Here is a 22,390-nt window from a genome sequence, read left to right as displayed (position 1 = left end):
GAAGAAAATGTAATTGTACGAATGATGGTTCAGGAACAGTAAGAGTTTACTCCAATTGGTAAAGAAATTTCCATTTTAAAATGAAAACATAACATTGTAAATCAACTGTACTCCAATAAAAGGTAAAAAAATAAAAACAAAAATAAACTTCGGGGGTTTCCCTGGTGGCACAGTGGTTGAGAGGCTGCCTGCCGATGCAGGGGACATGGGTTTGTGCCCCGGTTCGGGAGGATCCCACAGGGCCCGTGAACCATGGCCGCTGAGCCTGCTCGTCCGGAGCCTGTGCTCTGCAACGGGAGAGGCCACAGCGGTGAGAGGCCCGCGTACCGCAAAAAAAATAAAAAATAAAAATAAACTTCAAATGCACAATACAAAAAAAAATGAAAACAGAGCTGAGATTCAGAGGTGTGTAATATTTTTGTTTGAAAAGTTGGAAAGCTTGGTTCATGCTTCTTACTATTATAAAAGTTAATGTAGGAACTTCCCTGGTGGTCCAATGATTAAGACTCCACACTCCCAATGCAGGGGGCCCGGCTTTGATCCCTGGTCAGGCAACTAGATCCTGCGTGCCACAACTAAGGATCCTGTGTACTGCAACTAAAGATCCTGCGTGCCGCAACTAAAGATCCCTCACTCTGCAACGAAGACCCGGCACAGCCAAATAAATAAATACAAATAAATGTTATTGTATGTTCAGCATCACTGGACACTTTCTACAGCTAATTCTCTAAGTAGATGAAAGTTGCTGGTTATCTAGAAAAGTAAGGCTTGTTTCTAATTGACTTCCTCTTATCTTTTCCAGCTGATCGCAATATGTCTTCAGGAAATGCCAAAATTGGGCACCATGCCCCCCAGTTCAAAGCAACTGCTGTAATGCCAGATGGTCAGTTCAAAGATATCAGCCTATCTGACTACAAAGGTAAGAGTAGTTAGGTTCATTAATGTGGAATTATGTTACAATCTAGGGATGGCTTGTTCATTTTCTGTATCTCTTGTCATATTTGATTGTAAAATGATTTTTATATCTCCTGTGTCTTTAGGGTAAGAGGCTTTGTCTTCCCATTGAATTGAAGTGGTGATTATCATCAGTGAACATAGGGTAGATATCCTAAGTCCAAACTGCTTCTGGAGAAAGCACGTGTTTCATTATGTCTGGACATATATCTTTATTATTTTCCCAGTATTGCTCCTCAGTTATATTATTGGAGATATTCTCATTATCCTGTTATAAAAGGCCTTCAACAATTTAAAGTCTCAGAGCTAAAGTCTTTGGAACTGTGAGACTGTATATTCAGTTCAGTTTAAGAAATATGTGTGTCATGATTGCTGTATTAGGCAGAGGGCTTAGGCACATTCCCTTGACTGTTTTGCCCCCAGAGAAAAATTGATGTCACAATTAGAATAACTCCTTTCTGTTAAATAGTTTCAAGTAGACACCTAGCAAGTTCTAACGAGGCTCTTTTTACTTTGCAGTCATGGAGCAGCAGGGTCTTCTGGGACAATTGAAAATACAAATTCCTTAGAATGCAAACCTGAAACTCAGGTGTCAAGTATACCTTTCTTGGTGGTGTAACAGTCGGTTCCTAGAGTCAGCTTTTGGGTAGAACCTGTGACTAGGTTTCTTAACAAATTACACATATTGGTTGGAATGAGAGCAGATAAGTGGGGCCCTATGGAGAGAAGCTTCTCTTGGCAAACAAGGTAAGTACAGCACCATAGGGAGGTAACCCTGGCCCAAGGGCAAAGGCATGAGATGAGGTTTAGGAAGAGCTATTGTGTGCCCTCCAGGGCTTGACCTGCTGTAGCTTGTTAGGCAAAGCCGCTGAGGAAGGTTGTTTAGGTGAGTGTGTTTATAGTGATTTTGGCTTTCAAAGTGAATGTCAAAAGGACCTGCTTGTTTTTGACTTTCAAACATTGTTGCTATCTGGAAATAAATGAATATTTGGAATTGTTCCAAATAGCTCAGCCCATTAGGTATAGTGAGAAGCTGCCCTCAGGTTGAAGATCTAGAATACTTCCAATTGGTAGTCAGAATGAGTTTCATAAAATTACAACTAGAAATTCTGTTACCTACCAGGAGAATTTTTGGAACTTTTGCCTTATAAATTGTTTCTTTGCTTGTCCTGTCAGGCTTGTTTGAAACATGTCTGTGGTTATTCAGGTGATCACTTAAACTTTAGCCATCAGAGATTCCCTGGTGGTCCAGTGGTTAAGAGTCCCCCTTCCAGTGCAGGGGACGTGGGTTCAATCCCCAGTCGGGAAACTAAGATCCCACATGCCACGGGCATGCTGCGGGGCAACCTAAGCCCATTCGCCACAACTACAGAGCCTGCACACTACAACTAGAGTGAAGCCCGTGCACACTGCAAGGAAGACCCCATGCAGCCTAAATAAATAAATAAACAAATCTTATCCATCGCATTACTGTGGTTCCTTGTGGAAGAATTGCAGAGGTTCTGACTTTCTCTTGTTGGTCTTATTGCCTTGCAGCAGAGAATGCAGCAATTCAGCTCTTGCTGGGCACTGATTTTATAAGCATTGGCATTAGACTGTCCAGTAGATAATTGCATCTTTGCTTTTTTTCTTCACTGGAGAACTTGGTGTTTGTGCTGATTTTAACTGTCCAAAGATCAAAATTAGACGGAACAGTGTTTATCTGTAGTTGGCAGCTAACATGGAGGCAGGAAAATAAAGCATGGAAACTGGAAGAACTTTTTCTTGTGGAAGAGGTTCTGACAGTAGCTGCAAGGAGTCTTCTCTGTTGAGCATCTTGGCATTTTAACAAATGTGTCTGCCATCAACTTAAAAAGGCTTCTTTTTTCCCTAGGAGAGTGTCTTCAGGTTTACATTCTCTATAAGGCAAGGAAGTCTGATTCTTTTCTTTTTTTTTAATACATTTATTTACTTATCTATGGCTGCATTGGGTTTTCGTTGCTGCACATGGGCTTTCTCTAGTTGCAGAGAGTGGGGGCTTCTCTTGTTGCCGAGCACGGGCTCTAGGCATGCGGGCTTGAGTAGTTGTGGCACATGGGCTTAGTTGCTCTGCGGCGTAAGGGATCTTCCCAGACCAGGGCTCAAACCCGTGTCCCCTGCATTGGCAGGTGGATTCTTAACCACTGTGCCACCAGGGAAGTCCCAGGAAGTCTGTTTCAAAGGCTAACTTGGGCTTTTTTTTTCCTCCCAGGAAAATATGTTGTGTTCTTCTTTTACCCTCTTGACTTCACCTTTGTGTGCCCCACGGAGATCATTGCTTTCAGTGATAGGGCAGAAGAATTTAAGAAACTCAACTGCCAAGTGATTGGTGCTTCTGTGGATTCTCACTTCTGTCACCTGGCATGGTAAACCTCTTGGTCCATTTGGCGTGGAGTTTTTTTGTTTTTCTTTTTTTAAATTATTACTATTACTATTTTTTTTGGCTGCACTGTGTGGCATGTGGGATCTTAATTCCCCGACCAGGGATGGAACCTGTGCCCCCTGCAGTGGAAGCGCAGAGTCTTAACCACTGTACCACCAGGGAAGTCCAGGCATATGGACTTTTTTTTTTTTTTGCGGTAGGTGGGCCTCTCACTGTTGCGGCCTCTCCCGTTGCGGAGCACAGGCTCCGGACGCGCAGGCTCAGCAGCCATGGCTCATGGGCCCAGCCGCTCCGCGGCATGTGGTATCTTCCCCGACCGGGGCACGAACCCGTGTCCCCTGCATCGGCAGGCGGACTCTCAACCACTGCGCCACCAGGGAAGCCCTGGACTTTTAAATTAAGCAGCAACTGGGACTGGGAGGCTTTGGCAATAGACTTTCTCAAGTATTGATTTCTGGCTCCTCATAGAAGGAGTACAAATGCTCTGATTTCTCTTGTTCTTACCGCCTGGCAGCAGAGGAAAAGCAGCTTGGATTACAGCTGAGTGTACCCTGGTGACCTTAACTGTCCTCAGCCCGTTATTTTACTGCTGGAAAAAGTTTGAAGTTTTCCGGGGAGTTAGATTAGGAATGTTGGACAGGAGAAGGAATAGTTATAGTTAATGCTTTTGCTACACAAGAGTTTGAATGAATGTGATTGTATGTGTGCTTTTTGCTGTAGGATCAACACACCCAGGAAACAAGGAGGACTGGGACCCATGAACATTCCCTTGATATCAGACCCCAAGCACACCATTGCTCAGGACTATGGGGTCTTAAAGGCTGATGAAGGCATCTCATTCAGGTATATACCTGCTGGGGGGCTGACAGTCATCAGGAGAATTATCTCATTGGCTGAGGACCTTTTATTTGAAAGGTAGAGCCCTGATCTGTGGAGTCTTTTTTCTCATTTCATTTCTTTTCCTGTTGTATTGAGAAATAATTGATAGACATCACTGTGTAAGTTTAAGGTGTATGGCATGATGGTTTCATTTCATTCTTTTATGCTGGGCCTAAGGGGAAGGCCAGTGCAAGTGTGGGAGACCAGCCTATTTCCATTTCTTCTCTATTCTAAGAAAGCAGTTTCTAAAACTGTACTGTCTCTCTCAAACCTTTAATACTTTTTTCCAGGGGCCTTTTTATTATTGATGATAAAGGTATCCTTCGACAGATCACCATAAATGACCTTCCTGTTGGCCGTTCTGTGGATGAGACACTGAGACTAGTTCAGGCCTTCCAGTTTACTGACAAACATGGGGAAGGTAAGTCAGTCTGCCTGGTGACAGGACAGCGGAGTGGGAAAGATGGGAGGGACAAAGTCTACCAGATAAGAAAAGGGTGATTATGTCCTTGAAGAAGTTGCCATCTCTAGATTATAGTGGGTTGTGGGGGTGGGGCAGTGGAAAAGCCTGGGGAGGAGAATATAAAGGCTTCTTGTTCCAACTGCATATTCCCAGCTTCTCCCCTGATCATTTAGTATCGCTCACTGCTGCAGATTCAATTTATTAAAAGAGTATAGGAGGATCCCATAGGTGTGTTAAGGGCAAAACAAAAGGCTGGGAATCACACCTAGACATGAACCATGCCGCTCTTGACAAGTATTTACTGGGGGGAGAGCTTAATCCCTGTAGACCATATTTGTTTGATTGGGGTAATGTCCAACCAGTTTTGGAAAATGGAAATGAAAATAGGACTAAGATAACTTATCCAAAGACAGTAGGTAGAAACAGTTAATATATTTTTATCTTTTAAAAATCCATTCTGTTGGTGCAGTGTGGTTGTATTTGTAAGACTTACAATCAACAAATACCAAACTATATATATGCTCAATATAAAAATTTTTTTAAGGAAGGAGGGGTTAGGGCTGAAGGGTTTGAGATGAAATACCAAGGTTCTTCGTTAGAAGTTTCAGGATGAAAGACGATGTTTTTGTGAGTCTGAACATGACCGAGTAGATTTAATTTACGGTTTTTATCTAGCATTTGCTAGAGTGCAGGTCTTTCTTACTGCTCTAGCCCTTCTCTCCTTATATATTCTCTCATTGCAGTGTTTTGATAAAGTCCTGAACTACTTGCTCCTAGCCTTTGAGTTTATAAGGCTGTAGCTTCTGACAGCTCCCCACCTCCGCCCAGTGTAGTTGTTGTTGGAATGAGATAACCTTATCCCAACTGGGTTGAGTTTTAAGAACTCAGCTCCTCCGTCTGCTGCAGGTGCTGGGTGTGTAGGGGGAGGGGATCTTGAACCCCACCCCCACCCCAGCTTAATATGATTGAGGGTAAGATGGTTGTGATCAAGTGCTACTGATACCAAGTGCACAGGTGGACTTGGACAAATTTCTTGTCTTATTACATCTCATTTTCTTTCTCTAGAAAATAAGTAGTTCCGACTAGCTCTCTAAGGCTCATTTCAGCTCTGATCTTGTGAGTTAAAGGAGGTGGAAGTTAAGAGTCTGGATTAGTGGTGTTTGTTTGGGGGACCCAAAAGTGCTAGCTTGACTAGAGTGGAAGGCTAATAGGTAATGGGAATCAGAAGGCACCATTTGCAGAAGCATGTGTGGGCTTTACTCTGCATTAAAGGAGCAGACAGCTGCTGAGACTGCCCTCTGGTGGAGAATGAAGTTCAGTACAAAGACGGAAGGCGCTGTGGAGTGGCCAAGTCGGCCCTTTACTAGACTTTGCTAGGACCTTGCATAGACTCTTGAACCCAAGCTTTCATGACTCTGAAGCTTGCTTCTTCACACTCTTGTTCTCTGCTGCTTCCCATCCCATTAGAACAGGCACAGCTTTCTGTGCGCAGCCTTTTATGGCTTATAATATGATAGTTCCCACTTGAGAGCATGTAAATACCAACCAAGCAGTCTATATGAGGTGCTGTCATGTGTTGTTTATTTGACAAATAACCCTGCATTCCTATTTTTAAAACTGAGATATAATTGACATATAACATTATATTATTTTCAGGTGTACAACATAATGACCTTATGTTTGTATATCCTATGTTCCTATTTTTACCTAAAAATTTTTTTTGATCTTGAATTTTACACTTTTTTGCAGGGGAGGGGTCTTTAAGTAAACTACATTACATTTTAGCAGAGAGAAGGGTGGAACTGACAAATACCACAGAGAAATTTTTTACTGAAAAAATCCTATGTTCCTATTTTTAAGGACAAATAAACCAAATAAATAAATAAACAAACAAACAGCATATATTCATAGTTAATGGTGGAACTGGGATCCAAATTCAAAGCCCTCCTTTTCTTAGGTAATTTAAAATGCTGAAAATGTCATTGTTTAGGGCCTTCTGTGTTGGCGAGAGTTGTGGTACTTCAGCTGCACTTGAAAGCTGGTAAATGTGGGACTCAGCCAGTTCTTCTGGGCTCCATATTGATCCTGAAAAACCAGCACTGTTGGGTATGAGTGAAACATCCAAGTGTGGATCTTTCTGTCCTGTCATTAAGTATTGGTACAGTCTTAAGTGCCAAGAGGCTTTAGTGCCAAGGAGACTAAATTGTCAAGGTCCTTCTTTCTGGTTCATTATTCCTCCTATCTTTGTATCATTTGTATTCCTGGACAGAAGAATCTTTGGTTTCCTTGCTGGCAAACTATGGGGTGGCTCTGGGTCTGGTCTCTGCTTTTATGTTGCTTTTTATTCTTGGAAGCTTGTTTATGCTTAGGACCTGTGTTCTAATCCTTTGGTGCCACTAAAGCCAATGACTGTGTAACAATCAAATGGAGATTTTGTAAAGCAGCTGGGTTTGCCATTTAGTACTTGTTCCATCCATACCTTGTTCCCAGACTGCTGTTTGCAGTGTCTGACATCTGAGGCTGTGACATCCTTGGACTGAAAGGGGCTTCCCCTCTCTCACCTGAGCAAGTGAGATTTTTGCTGCTCCATTACTGGACTTTGCTGACTACATGCTTCCTAGAAGACTAAACAGCAAATAGAGTGGAAAATCAGAGATTGGTTCCCTTGCCTCACTTTCCTCAGGTTTGCCCAAGGAGCATTGCTAACTTAGGATCATTGGAAAGGTTGAAAGGTTATGCTTTTCTGCATAAAGTGTGCGAAAGATTCAAACTTGGACCTTTTGCTTACCCCAGGGTCTAGCAGGCAGTTACTTAGTGAAACAAGCAGGACCTTTTGTGGAGGTCCTGCCCCTTATTTCAGGCATTCTTGTTTGGCAGAGTTAAGGAACACTGAGAAGGCAAACTGCTTGCTGCTTGCAGATCTCTGAAGGGCTGCTAGAGGGTAGAAGCAGCTTAGTGTTAGGGTTTACACAGTCCTAGCTTTGTCATTTTTTAGCTTATATTTTTTTGGGTATGGGGGCAAGTCACTTAAGGTTTTTTTTAATCAATTTTTATTGTGGTTATATATAATTTACCTTTTTAAGTGCATAATTCAGTGGCATTCATTACATTCACAGTGGTGTACATCTGTCACCACTGTTTCTCTTTTTCATCATCCCAAACAGGCAGTAGTAACCATGAAGCAATAACTTACCATTGCCCTTTCCCTCCAGCCTTTGGTAACTTCTACTTTCTGTGTCTATGAATTTGCCTATTCTAGGTATTTCATGTGAGTGAAATCATACAGTATTTATCCATTTGTATTTGGTTTCTTTCACCTAGCATAATGTTTTCAAGGTTTATCCAGGCTGTAGTATGCATCAGAACATTATTCTTTTTAAAGGCTGAATAATATTCTGATACAGGGCTTCCCTGGTGGTGCAGTGGTTGGGAGTCCGCCTGCGGATGCAGGGGACACGGGTTCGTGCCCCGGTCTGGGAGGATCCCGCGTGCCGCGGAGTGGCTGGGCCCGTGGGCCGTGGCCGCTGGGCCTGCGCGTCCGGAGCCTGTGCTCCGCAACGGGAGAGGCCACAGCGGTGAGAGGCCTGCGCACCGCAAAAATAAATAAATAAATATTCTGATACACACACACACACACACACACACACACACACACACACACACAAAATGTTATGTCTATCCATCCGTTAACAGGTTAACAGGTTGTTTCCACCTTTTGGCTATTGTGAATAATACTGCTAAAATATTGGTGAACTGGTGTCTGAATCCTTGTTTCCAGTTACTTTGAGGCTATATATAGGAGTAGAATTGCTGGGTCACATGGTAATTCTATGTTTAGATTCTTGAGGAACTGCCAAACTGTTTTCCACAGCACGTGCACCATTTTACATTCCCAGCAGCAATACCAAGGGTTCTTTACATCCTTCCCAACATTTACTTTCCTTTTTTTTTTTGTTAAACTATAGCCATCCTAGGGGATGTGAAGTGGTATCTCATTGTAGTTTTGACTAGTGATGGCATATTTTCATATGTTTATTTGACCATTTGTATATCTTGGGAGATACGTCTTTTTTCAAGTCCTTTGCCCACTTTTGAATTGGGTTATCTGTTGAACTGTGGGAGTTCTGGATTTCAATTTTGGCTGTTAATCCCTTATCAGATAGGATTTATAAATATTTTTTCCCATTCTGTGGGTTGTCTTCACTCGCTTCATAATGTCCTTTAATCTACAGAAGTCCTTAATGTCAATCAAGTCCAATTTACCTTATGTTTTTTACTGTTGTTTGTGTTTTCAGTATCATATCTAAGAGTACATTTCCAAATCTAAGGTCATGAAGTTTGACCACCCTGTGTTTTCTTCAAAGAGTTTATGGTTTTAGCTCATGTAGGCTGTTGATCCATTTGCGAGTATATTTCTTGTATATGGTATGAATAGATGTCCAATTTCGTTGTTTTACATGTGGAAGTCCAGCTGTTCCAGCACCATCTGTTGAAGAGCATTTAAGCTTATTTTTCAAAAGGTGCATTTTTGAAGCATACATAAAATTACAGAGAACATATGAATACCCATTTACCTACTACCTACTGTTAACAAAATCGTAATATTTTGCCGTACATGCTTTAGACAGATTATTTTTAGAACAAAGTATAAAGTTGAAGCTGTTACTTAATTTCTTTAAATTTCAGTTACTCTGTGAACAAATTAGGTATCATAGTAATTAGGGCTCTGGTGAGGATTAAATTACATATTTATAGTTTTGTACTAAAAGGCTGAGTGATCTCACACTGCAGGGTGGGCTTCCTGGTGCCTGAATGTTGAAACTCTTTAGGGCTCAGATTTGGTTTTGAGGCATCCAATTGTCCTTGGGAGGGTGGAGCTCACCACTGATCAGGTTATTAATTAGTACCTTTTCTCTTGCAGTGTGCCCAGCTGGCTGGAAGCCTGGCAGTGATACCATCAAGCCTGATGTCCAGAAGAGCAAAGAATATTTCTCTAAGCAGAAGTGAGCACTGGGCCATTTTAGGGCCAGGCTGCAGTAGGTGGTCATGAGAACAAAACCTCTTTTGTACTATTGTCATGCTTAAAACACAAGACCTTGCACTCAGCCCAGATGTGGTGTGGGACAGGACAGGCCTTTCCTGCAGGGGTTGGGGAGGCCAGCCTTTCTTCCTCTGGAGGGAATGGCCTGAGCTGTATTATGGGGCAGGCAAACTGATGTGTATAGTAGTAGGGTATCACTTTCAGTCTTTTGTAGTTTGATTAAACTTGAGCTGAGACCTTGTTGATTCTTCATTTTAGGGGGACATTAGCCTTTGAGTGTAAGAGGAATTTACTTTTTGCTTTCCCTCTTTAGGGGAAAATGAGGTGTGAGAGTGCCTCAGAATCAGGAAATTATATTGAGGGGAAATGCAAGTAGATACAGAGAATGGACCTCGAAGCAAGGTGTTTCATTTCACCATATCTGGAGAAGAGCAAGGCCTACTACAGTACTGGCCAAGGCACTGCAATTTATGCTATAGGCTGGGTTGCAGGTTAAGAGCCCAATGAGATTACTGACATTTACTTTTACACTACTGGGAGGGCTGTATGAAAACCTGAAGCTTGGCCTCTTCTGATAAATGCCTGGTACTGGTTCTGTAAAAAGATCAGAGTTAGAGGCTTCAGTACCTTTGGAACTAAAAGGGGGAGGGGGAGACACACAGTGCTGGTGTTCATAGGGTAGGCTTTCTGTGTCAGAAGCACAGTGCTGAGCACCTCTTGGCTTCCCTGGGTTTCTATCCTTGATTTAAGGGTAGTTCTTATCCTCATATCATTGTCCTGAGGGAGGGTTGTCAGTGGGGCAAAGGTGGATTCCTCCTGGGCTCTTGAGGCTAGGGCAGATTCAGGACTGAGAATCCTGTATATCATGTGGTACCCTTCTAGACACCTTCCAGACACGGCTACCCCAACCTACCTACCCTTCCAGTATTCAGACAAGCAAGAACTATGAGCAGCAGTATAGGATTCCTGGGGCCTTTAATAATAGCTTATATGCCAGGCACTATTTCATATTTATTCAGTCTCCATAATAATCCTCTGAGGCAGGTACCGTTATTTAGGGGTAGTTGCTTCTTAAGCCCTGTAACATGTAGCATCTTGAAGCACTGCAGAGAAATGGTAACAGGTAATCCATATTCCAAGGCAGGTGGCAAGTCTGGATCTGCTTTGGTCTTTTGACTAAACTTCTTTAAGCCTTGTTATCTTCATTTAAGATCTCTACTATAATTCTTTATCAAAAATGATCATCTTGGGGCTTCCCTGGTGGTGCAGTGGTTGAGAGTCCGCCTGCCGATGCAGGGGACACGGGTTCGTGCCCTGGTCCGGGAAGATCCCACATGGCTGGGCCTGTGAGCCATGGCTGCTGAGCCTGCGTGTCCGGAGCAACGGGAGAGGCCACAACAGTGAGAGGCCCGTGTACCGCAAAAAACAAAACAAAACAAAACATCATCTTGTACCCAATAAAATCTTGTCTAGCCAAATAAGTCCCAGCAGGTGCCACTGTCATAAATGAGGATCCCACAGGGGAGGGGAGGGTATCAAGGGCCAGGGGATGCAGGTGGTGAGACCCTGGGGCTGAGCCAGCCTCTGCTGGGATTCTGAGGCTTACTGGGTATGAATGTGGTGAAGTGAAGCTCTTGGGATGTAGAGCTAGGCTCCTCTGAGGTCTGGGCCAAGCCCAGTGAGGCCAAGCGTTGGGCAGGCGGAGTGGAAAAGTAGGCCTTCTGCTCTTCTGAGTAGCGCTCTTGAGGTGGCACAGCATCCCGGTAAGTCCAGTCACGCCAATGGAAGTTGAAGCGTTCAAGCAGGGTGATCCGGTCCGCTCTTGCAGGTACACAGTCGAGGGGCTTTGTGGGTGGCAGATCCGGCACCTCTATTCCTCGCAGCAGCACCACCCCTCGGATGGCAAACCAGCCCCCAAATCTGGGATGTATGCACACACCTGATATGTGCTGGGGAGTGGGTAAGAAAAAAACAGTCATGGAGGTCGTCTTGGCACCAAATCCAGCTACCAGCAATGCAAGCTAGGTTTGTTCACTTATTCATTCTCATTTCTCATTCTGAGTCTACATGTGAGCCTCTGTCAGTCTTTGGACTCTTCTATTCCCTCTCCTGGACAACTTTTTTCATGAAGTCACTGACCACAAGGCAAGGTTCCTTGAGCTGAACTTCACCTTCCCAGTCTCACCACTCTAATCACAGCTCTGCCCCCTCCATTCTATCACAAAGACTAAGAACAGACTAGTTCTCTGACGTGATGTGTCCCTAGGAACCAGACCCCTGACCATGGTGCACCTTTGTCCTGGATTGTACCCATCAATTCCTTTACCCAGGGGAGGTGGAAGAATGACACCTGAAATCTTTTTTTTCTTTTGGCTGTGCCTCGCGGTTTGCGGGATTCTCAGTTCCCCAACCAGGTAATAAACCCGGGCCATGGCAGTGAAACCACGGAATCCTAAACACTAGGCCACCAGGGAACTCCTGGGACTTGAAATCTTGAGGGATTTTCCTTTCCTTTTCTTTCTCAGCCCCTATTCATTCATATTTGCCCTCTGACCTGGGTTCCCCAGGGGTCAGACTCCACATCCTGTCGTTGGTAGTAATAAGCTGCCCCTGCCACATGGGCTGCTGTCTGGGCCAGAATCTTGGGGCGCCGGTTCGGGTGTACCTCGTAGTCAGCGATGATTTCTACTTGCATCTCTGGGAGGCTCTGTGATAGAGAACAAGATGGAAGCTTTTAGCACAAGAGGAATCATGACCATGTCCAACAGATCCTTAAGTTGTGTTAACACGGCCCTGTCCTCAGAAGTCATGTTTAAAGGGGAAACGACCTTAAACTTGGAGTTGGGCTGGGGGCTCCAGCGTGAAGAAAACGATATTGTGTCTAGGAGGGCCCATGTTTGAAGGGAAATACAGTCTTGTTCAGAAACCTTTATGAGGGGTGACTTGGCTCTGCCCTCTGGAGGCCCAGTGTGGAGGAAGACACGGCCCAGCTTTGGGGAGACCCAGTGTATGTGTAAGTGTGTATGTATACATGTAAAGTGTGTAGTGGGGGAGTATTCTGTCCTCAAAAGACCCCAAAGACAGCATAAAGCTTCCAGGTCTAGGGCAAAGAAAGGTGAGAGATGCGTGGGGAATGTTGGGCTTATTCCCATTTCGCTTGGAGGCCAAGGGAAATCTGATCATATAGTTGTCCATCAGTGAAGGGTGAGTGAGACTGGTTTCAAACCTGGGGGGCTGCTAGAGGAGGTGGCCAAACCTGGGGTGAGAAGGCAGAATGGGGAGAGATCACATTGTCAAGGCTGGCTTTAGGATACCCTTCTGCCTGGGAAGTGGCTCCTAGCCCTAGGCAGGTCTAGATCCTGCACTAAGCTTCGAGGAGCTGGAAGCAGATGCAGGTTTTGAAGCTGGGGAAGGCTACAGCCAGCCTTGCTCACCTCTCTAACACGGCCCAGGTGGTAGGCCACACACTGGTCCACAGGGTCAGTCAGTGGTTGGAGGTGGCAGCTCTGCAGGAAGGGCTTGAGGGCCCGGTCAAACATGGCAGGTGTGCTGAGTACCAGGAAGGCCAGGGTAGGTCCTGGCAGGGGCAGGTGGAAGGCTGGAGGCAGGAGTGCATTGTACCATGCCACCTGGAACAGAGAAAATTCAGGCCACACAAGAGGGCCAACTTAGGCCTTAGCCAGGCCCATACCTTAGCTTCACATTCAAGGCTTCATGCATCTTGCCCAGCCTCCATCTTATTTAATCAATGAAATTCTACTGATGTATGATGTGTGTTTATGGGGGCGCATCTGAATCTGGCAGTTAAAATAGGCAAAGAATTCATAAAAAACTAAGGACAAAAAAAATTGATTATATTGTGATAAGTGCAATAACAAGGCCAGTGAAGGCCCTCTGAAATTAGAAAAGGCTTCTTGGAAGCTGAGTCTTTAAGGCTAGGAAGGAAACTTACAGGCTGAGGTGGAGAGGGAGAATCTGGTGTGTGTTTTAAATAGGTCCCAGTGTAAACAGAGGTAAAAAGTGCAAGGCATAGTTGGAGAATAGCAAATTGTCTAGTTTGACAGAAGTGAAGCATCTGTAGAGGGGAGCAGAGGGAGAGAAGGTTGGAGAGATCAGTAGGAGTAAGACTGTGACTGGCCTTGAATACTACCAATTTGAGGAATATGGGTCTAATTTGGTGACAATGAGGGGCTAGCCATTGAAGATTTAAGGAGTAAACTGACATCATCAGTTTTAGATCAGTCTGGCTGCAGTGTGGAGGATGGAATGGAGGCAAAGTGACAGCGAGGAGGTTACTGCAGAAATTCAAATGAGAAATAGTGGCCTGGACCAAGAGCATAGATGGGGTGAATGGAAGGGAATGGATCTGGGATAGGAGACAGATTGCTAAAGGTCTCAGTGGCTGATTGTATGTGGAGCTAGGGAGGTGAGAGAAGGAGGAGCTTAGGATGACTGGCAGGGCTGTATATGGCACTGTTCAATACCATAGCTCCCCCTATCCAGGCCTACCTGATTGCACCAGCTAGGCATTCCCACTCTCCCCCATACCTGACATCCACCACTACTACCTCAACACCTTTACTCAAGCTCTTCCTGATATTTGGGATGTACATAACGTTCCAATCTATCTTTTCATATATAGTTCAACTCCATTTTTAACAGGGAAGCCTCTCTGAGGCTAGATCCAACCTACCTCTTCCTCTATAATCCTCTCCCAGCACTGCTGTGTGCCACTCAGTGGAAGAGGTGGAAGTGGGCTGCCTCTTAAGCATCAGGCAAAAGGCTCAAGCTGAGTTGATTTAGCTTTGTTTCCAAGCACAGGGCTCAGTGCAGGGGGCACTGGATATGGGGAAATGGACCTATGTGAGCAAGACTTCTGTGTCAGGCAAGTGTATAGTTTCTATACCCAGCTCAGCACTGGTGACTGGCAACATCATGAATGTAACCTTTTATTGGTAGATGGAACAACCCAGCCAATTGTTTGCTTGTTCAACACCATGAATGCCCTTCGCTAATCAGATGACCTAAATTCTAGCCATGCAAACATTCCAGACCTTGCCCTCCTCCCAACTCCTTCGGGAAGCTTCCAAAATGACTCTGGCCCCACAGTACCTTTCTTTCTGTAAATTACGTAGGTGACAAAGCCACAGGGTTACTAGATCATATGGTGTCTCCTATTCATCAATCCGGCATTGTATGAGGGTAAAAGGACAAACCTGCAACAGTTCTCTACCCGTTTACCCCAAGCGCCCGTTGAGACCCTGTCCCGATACGTCAAACGAACACGGGGCCAGAAGAGCTCGGGAAAGTTCAGAGGACTCCAGGGCCTCACACCGGTGGCACCGAAGCCAACCATACACTTCGCCCTAAAACCACAGTAGGGATAAACCAACCTGAAAGGGGTAAACCTCGAAGCCAAAAGGGCACAACGTGTCCTCAATCTTCTGCTTCAGCTCTGCGACTTGCGGCTCCATAGCGCACGCTACACGCTGAGCCTGCTGGGGAATGGAGTCTCAGGGTAACTCGGGGCGTTAAGCTTTGAAGCAGCTTGGACTCCATTTCCCAAGAACTACTGGGATCGGCAGCTGGACTCTCTGCGCGATGCATCCTGGGATGAGTAGTTCATTCAGTCCTTAGAGACAGCCACTACAGAAGCAGAAAGACTCGGTTTCCCGGCAAGCTTCACGGTCGGCGTGTGACTGCGCGTGCTGCTTCCAGGGAAACGTAGTTTGGTAGCCTGCATCGCCAGCTGTCTCCAGTAGAGGTGAACTCAGTTTCCCAAGTGGCACCGCGGAGGCCAGAGCGAAGTCGGGCTTTCCCGGCCTACCGTAAGGTTTGAACCGGGCGGCGGCAGTAGTCGCTGGCACAGGTTCGGTGTGATGGTGCAAGTGTCGTGCGTCTGGAGAGGTCTCGACCAAGATTTGGTACCTTTTAACTCCCACCTGATACCTGCGTATCAGGGCATCCCGCTTCTCCTCCAGTTCCCCAAGGACGTTGCTCCCCTGACTAGTCCCAGAGGCGCAGTTTTGGTCTGATACTGCATCCTTACCTTTATTATTGCATCCCTCACTCACCTCTTTAGATCTGACGTTGTGGTCTTTCCTGAGCTGTGCCTTGGGTGTCCACAGTTGGGAGAGCAAGGGCATAAGATGCCAGGGAGCCAGAGCTCTGCCGCAGGCTATGAGTCGGAGCCTGAGCTGGTCTGAGCAGCTCGACGCGCTTCTCAATGCTACTGACGGAAATGTGGCCAGGATTAAGGTGAGGGGGCGCCTGAGTCCCCGCCCTCTGGTTTAGGGGATGTGGGTTAAGGGACTGCAAGACAGAACTCATTGGCCTGTACATTTGTTTTTTTGTAGCAAAGGCTATATCCCCTTGGAGTCTCCACCGCGGGTATTGTTCCTTTTTCTACCTATCCCTCAGCCTTTTCTCTTTCCAGAATCTGCCTTTTTCCAGTGCCTATGCCGTCCACTATTCCTTCCAAATTCCAGCTTTTTCTTTTCCTGAACAAACATTCCCCCCCCCCCCCGCCCCAATAGGCTTTGCACTTGTCCCTTCCTTATTCCCTCAGCAGGAGACCTGACTGGGACCTGGATTTCCCCTCATTACTTACCTCCCCAGTCAGGAGTCCAAGCTCAACAGCCTTGGGCTCTAGAGACTCCCATTGTCCCAGAGAGACTAAGTTGGGCTGAGGCCCGTAGTGCATCTTTTCTCTGGGATGAAGTAACGATTCTTCGATCCCAGCTTCGATCCCAGGCTCAGGTGAGGCATGGAATCCTACATGAGTATGTTTGGGGTTTGCGTGAGACGAGGATACCAGGGTTTGGGGGAGCCCCTTACATAGTAGCTCATGTGGTTTTTCTGCCTGGGTAGGTGACTGAGGCACTAAAGCAGGCTGTGCAGGGCCTGCTGGAAGAGCGAGAGCAGCAGAAGTACCAGATCTCTGCCCTAGAAGGTATCTGATCAGTTCTTTTCTTCATATACACAGCCTCATATGTGTGAACACATTTTGTTGCACTCCTGTTGTGTGTGTACTTGTGTCTTGATTTGCAAGTGGAGTCTCTAGGCTCATGTGTGAAGTTCTTAGAGGGGCTGATCCCCAACTTGTCCCACTACAGCATCACTAAGGTTGCTGCAGGGGGGCCCAGAGCAAAGGGTCCTTCTCTTGGAGCAACGCCTGGAGGGGCTGAGAAGGGAACTGCAGGGCCTTCGAAGCCAGGTACAGGAACAGGCCCGAGCCCAAATACAAACAGGACCACAAAAGTGCAGTGCTACCAGTGGCCTTCACCAAGAGCTGCAGAATGAGTAAGTGATGGGCAAAACCTCGCCTTCTTCAGGCCTCTGAACTCCTGGTACTCTGGTAGCCTCCTCTGGGCTTGTTAATTGGCTTTAGAATGACACTGCTGTCATCCCTGCAGGCCGTAACTGCTGTGGGAGGAGTCTGAGATTCTTCAGGAGGAATTGAAGTTGCTGCAGGACCAGCTGAGTGAGTAAAAGATTGGGGGTGGGTATGAAGTCACCTGTTCCCTTTTCTGGAAAGCCTTCTTGCTTTCCTAATAAATGACCATAGCTCTGACTGCTTGAGCTTCCTAGAAATCTGGCCAAATATTTTGTCTTACCTCTCATGGTGTGAGTCTAGTCTCCCCAGTCAGCTTGGAAACTTCTCAACAGCTGGACCAGAATGCTTCTGTCCTAGTTTTCAGTGCCAGAGAAGGGGAAGGAAGGAAGTTGGAGAACATCCCCCTTACATTTTCTCTCATCCACAGGCCAGCACCAGGAGCTGCTGCTGAAACAGATGACTGAGGGGCAGCAAGCTCAGGCCCACAGCTGGAAGGTAGGACCAGGATCGGACCTATCTGTTCACATCTCCCTTTGGAGGCCCCTTCCTTTCTCTGTCTATCCTGTTTCACAGGCGGGCCAGGATACCCTCTCCTATCCCTGTCTCATTCCTTCTCTTCCCTGTGCTGACTCCACCTGCCTCCAAAGCTCTTCTTCCCAAGCCCTCTGATCCTGGCCATGAGAAACTGTCTTTGTCCACATGAGGGTTCCAAGTGTGCTGAAGAGGCTAATTGTGGGGAGGGGGAGTTGCTCCTGGAGAGGGAGAGGTTTGATCCTACCTGGGCCCATGGTCTGGCAGATGTTGGATCAGCTGGAAAGTGGCCAGGAGGGCAAAAGTCACACCCTGGAGGCTGCCAGGACAGAGGTCCAGGAGGCCCGGTGGGAGCACGACCTCCTCAGGTCAGGGAGTATGGGTGCTTGAGGTAGTGGAAGGGATTTGTCTCACAGAGACCAGGCACTAGGGACCAAAGTTCAGCTATCTTAGATTTGAAATGGGCTGGTAGGGGTGGTATGGTAGGGGTTGCAGCCCATACGGGCAGTACTGGGCATTCTTTACTTGACACAGAGTCACGGAGGTATTTCTATATATTTGGAGGATAAAGGCGGAGGGGACTGGAGTCCTAGCCTCAGGAAGGAGGACAGTTCTGTGCTGGGAGGGCCCCCTTGACCCACCATCACCATCTCTGCCTTTGATTCTTTCCCCTTTGCAGGACTTCCGTTCACGTCCTCCAATCTAAGCTGCCCCTGGCTGCCACCTTCGCCATGTCTCTTTCTTCATCTAGCTCTGAAGTCAGTCTTCCAGACAGTAACAGTAGTTGGGAACTTTTAAGGTGGCTAGGTGGGGGTAAGGCATGGTTCTGGGGGAAGCTGAATCTGAATGGTGCCTGGATGCCAGCTGCCTAATTGTTTGACATTGGGTAGAATGGAGTCTCTGCCTCTTTCTTTGTGAATCCATCAGCCTCTGTTGCTCCTTATCCCAAGTCAGGCCTTTATGTCCTTCCCCATCAGGGCCCACAGCGTAGGTCTGTATATATCACAGTGCTTGCTGATGATTTGTTCTCTCTTCTCTTTCTTTCCTCTTAGATCTCCAGAGGCATACCCTTTCTTTTTTTTTTTTTTTTTTTTGCGGTACGCGGGCCTCTCACTGTTGTGGCCTCTCCCATTGTGGAGCACAGGCTCCGGACGCGCAGGCCCAGCGGCCATGGCTCACGGGCCCAGCCGCTCCACGGCACGTGGGATCTTCCCGGACCGGGGCACAAACCCGCGTCCCCTGCATCGGCAGGCGGACTCTCAACCACTGCGCCACCAGGGAAGCCCGAGGCATACCCTTTCTAACCTGCAGCCCAGCAGCTTTCAGCTCCAGGTCCAGAGCCCTATACTTTAAGGGCCCCAAGATGCTCCTGAGTGACTGTAAGGACTTGTAAGAGCAGTAGGATGATGTCTTCTTTGCTCACCTTCCCCTCCAAGGTCCTGTTTCTGGGTCCCCTTCCCCTCCCCTCTTGATCTAGCTGGTATTTGCCCTCCCTACTGAGGTTTGTCACTGCCTGTCCAGCCTTACCCACAAGCAATAAAATGGTTTAATCCTCCCTGATGTGTTTTCTGTGAATCAGCACCCACATGGGATAGACTTAGCTGTACCTTTTCTTCTTCCTGTGACTTGACTGCTTCCTGTCACCTCTCTCTCTGAAATCCAAGTTCATAGACATTTATAACTGTATCTTCTGAGTGCAGGCCCTGTGCTTAGTGGACGTTGGAAGGAATAGCTCCCATTCTGGTGGGTAGAATGAGGTAGGACAATGCTCTGGGGCAGTACTGCTATGGGGATGCAGAGGAGGGCAAGACTGCATTTCTGCAGCAGTCTCCTCCTTAGTCTCTCTTCTTTCAGTCTCTACCTCTAGTCCACTGGCGTTCAGGGCTTTTTGACTGTGACCTCCAGTAAGAAATACAGTTTACATTGTAGCATAGTAAATATAAATGTATGTATTTATTAACTGAAACAAATTTTATGATTCAATACTATTCTTACTAAGAGTTATGCACTCTGATATTTCCTATTATATTTTTTAAAATGCTTTGTGGCTATTGGTTCTGATCCTTCCACCACTTGGTTGCTCTCTGGAAGTATACCTTCCTGGGTAGACTAAGGGAAGCTTTACTTTTTTCTTACCTGGGCTTTGTATTCTAGACAGTGCAGTCCAGGGTTTCCCTAGAAGTAGCAGCATCTCACTGAGGTCTCATTAGATCTCTTCCAGTGCTAAATACAGCCCCAAAAATAATGTCATTTATCCACCAAGTGGATGTTTATTGAGCATAATACATACCAGTCCTGGTATATATTTGTCCTAAGCTAAGATATGCAGTGGACTCCCATCTCTTAGCTCAGTCTAGCTGGGAAGAGGAGACAGTTATCTGAAATAAAAGCATAATAAAAGACTGGGGTGAGTAGGGCAGGAACTACTTCCTGTTTTGGGGTACATTCAAGGCCCTGGCCTAACCAGCAGACAGGTCATGAAGGGTGGGCCTTTGACACCTGAATAGCTATAAGGCAATCCTCATGTTTTCTTCCCCCTCAGCATTAGGGAGATTGATGAGAATGGAATGGTAGAGATGAGACCTGGGTCAAACAGAACCTGTTCAAAAAAACAAAACCCAAAAGTTCCCATGAAGGCTCATCTTCCTGCTGAAGCAGATACAAGGAACCCCTGTCTTTTACATCTTTTCCTGGGCAGGTGATATATCTGGCATAATGGCACCATTTAATCTACTTGCTACCAGTGCTCTACTTATTTATCAACTACTTTGCATCAAGGTCTGTGGAAGACAGGTTTGCAAGGGTGTCAGGGCTCCAAGAGAAACATTAAATAGCAATGTGGAACAATGGTATTTGAACTGTCACCAGGTGGCAGCACATGATTTGTTGCCAGGAGAATGATACAGAAAAGGCTTGCCAAGGGGACTGGGCGATGGTGACCTCTTTTCTCCCTTTAGAGATCCTGTGAGCTATCAATCTTCCTAAAACAGTGTCCTGTAAAGGCTACTCTCCTGCTAAAGAACCTCTGATAATTCTCACAGCATAAAAAAGAAAGGACAAGTTTGGCATTTAAGCTGAACCCACATTTAACCTCTTCTCTCTCCACTCTATCTCTTACCACACATCTTTCTTAAACTTTGTTGCCACCAAAAATGCACACCACCTATACTCCAACTGTTCAAATCCCACTCATCTGTCAAGACCCTTCCAACAGGAGGCAAATCTAAAGATGGCAGAAAGGAGGAGGTCTCTAACCCCAGGGAACGTGGGTGCAGGAAGGCCATACTCCACTGTTTGCCTGCTCTTGCCCTGGAAGCTTCAATCTGCTCAGGCATGAGGTCCAGGCGTATGGAAAGCATGAGGAAATATGTGCCTGTTGAACAGCTGAATAACATTCTTATTCCCTACCCTGTTTTCAAGCCAGCTCAAGTGTTAACCTCCTGGAAGAAGGCTTCACCAAATCGAATCTCTTAATTTAGAGGTATTGCTCGCTCAGCATTTATACCCATTGCTCTTACTATCTCAAGTCGCTAATAATTGTTTATTTCAGTTTTCCCTCCACACTATAGTGAGATCCTGTCCGACTCTGCGTTCATACGGCTTTTGCCTACTCAAGTCCTTATTCAGCTATATCTTCACCAAGCCAAAAGCCGCGCCAGTAGAATCCATTTTCTGTTGCCTTTATCAATTACCAAGCGCTTATATGTTTGGAATTTTGATTGGCCCATTTTGTGTTTACTGTCCCGCCCTCTGAGAGGCTCCTGGGCTCGGGTTTTCCCCAGGTGTATTCCCTCCTCCTTGGTTCCGCCCTTGGTTCCGCCTTTCCCGCACACTGCCTCTTCTGTTTTTACTTCTCCTTCCTTCCTATTGGTTCCCTTCGTCCTCCAGAGTTGGCGCTTTGGGCTGATGATTGGCTTTTCTGAACGCCCATTGTGTCCACCCTCATACCACGTGGCATTCCTAGTGCTAATTGGGCAATTCCACTAGCTCGTTTTTTCCAGGATTAACGATTGATTGGCTGCTCTGAAGGAGGGCTTGAGAAGAGGGGCGTGACCGTTGAAACCCCGCCCCTGGCTTCCCTGCCCGCCTGAGCAGGAGTTTCAGTCGCTCGCGGCCGGGCAGCCCAGGGCGCTTCCAGCTGCGCTCTTTGGCTCGCCGGCCGGATCATTCTCCTGGCCTCGCCGAACAGGCGGGGGGAGCGGCCCCGACTGCGGGGTCATGGCAGTAGCCTCCTCGTCCTCCGCCGCCGCTGGCCCAGCCGAGTCGCCGGCTTCTGCGCGAGGGAGCCCTACCGCCTCCGCAGGCTAAGAGCCGCTGCCGCCTCCGAGCTGTGAGGGCTACTATGCTCCCTCTTTGCCTCCGCCTCCCCCTCCCGCCCGCGCAGGCACCCCTCTGGCTGCTCAGTCCCGCCTCAGGTAACGCCAAGAGAGCGCGTGGGGCACTAACCCGGGGCACCCCGGCCCGCGTGCGCGGCTGCCACCCGCCTGGGCTTCGGAGCATTGGTGCTCCGGTCTTTTAGCACTGGCAAGACTCCTTCGCTTCCCGGAGCCTCCTCTCAGCGGCTGGGGACACTCCTCGACCCCTTCCCCTACTCTTTTCACTTCCCTCAGGGTCCCGGGACGGCTCCTCCCCCCCGCCCCGCGCCTTCTCCCTCCTCACCTTAGAGGCCCGGAACACGTAGAAGTTCCTTCGTATCTGGGACCTGGTCCCCGACTCCTTCAGGCACTTTCCCCACTTCAGAGACTCAGGACTTCTTCGTTTCCTCGGAGAACTCCCGTTTCTGAG

General features: G+C 46.9%; 2 protein-coding genes across 2 annotated transcripts; one reads left to right on the top strand and one right to left on the bottom strand.

Moving 5' to 3' along the window:
- The first annotated feature begins 807 nt into the window (after positions 1 to 807).
- Positions 808 to 9,974, top strand: PRDX1 (peroxiredoxin 1). Its single transcript, XM_079728727.1, has 5 exons — positions 808 to 919; positions 3,185 to 3,338; positions 4,076 to 4,198; positions 4,525 to 4,655; positions 9,619 to 9,974. Exons 1-5 carry the CDS (start codon positions 814 to 816, stop codon positions 9,702 to 9,704), a joined length of 600 nt encoding a protein of 199 aa, XP_079584853.1. The 5' UTR covers positions 808 to 813; the 3' UTR covers positions 9,705 to 9,974.
- A 1,299-nt stretch (positions 9,975 to 11,273) lies between these two features.
- On the bottom strand, positions 11,274 to 15,212 carry MMACHC (metabolism of cobalamin associated C; the record flags this gene model as incomplete). The annotated part of the gene is made up of 4 exons (XM_079728726.1): positions 11,274 to 11,687; positions 12,293 to 12,445; positions 13,173 to 13,367; positions 15,132 to 15,212. The coding sequence occupies 4 exons, from the start codon at positions 15,210 to 15,212 to the stop codon at positions 11,274 to 11,276; spliced, it is 843 nt and encodes a 280-aa protein (XP_079584852.1).
- Between the last annotated feature and the right edge of the window lie 7,178 nt (positions 15,213 to 22,390).

This window comes from Hyperoodon ampullatus (genome assembly GCF_949752795.1).
Source record: "Hyperoodon ampullatus genome assembly, contig: scaffold_738, whole genome shotgun sequence".
Taxonomy (NCBI): Eukaryota; Metazoa; Chordata; class Mammalia; order Artiodactyla; family Ziphiidae; genus Hyperoodon; species Hyperoodon ampullatus.
This window is presented reverse-complemented; position numbering and strand designations above follow the sequence as displayed.

Excerpts from the sequence above, each read along its gene's own strand:
- PRDX1 (XM_079728727.1), top strand. The coding sequence starts at position 814 with ATGTCTTCAGGAAATGCCAAAATTGGGCACCATGCCCCCCAGTTCAAA. Across the intron at positions 3,339-4,075 it reads CACTTCTGTCACCTGGCATG|GATCAACACACCCAGGAAAC; the intron begins GTAAACCTCTTG and ends TTTTTGCTGTAG. Across the intron at positions 4,656-9,618 it reads TACTGACAAACATGGGGAAG|TGTGCCCAGCTGGCTGGAAG; the intron begins GTAAGTCAGTCT and ends TTTCTCTTGCAG.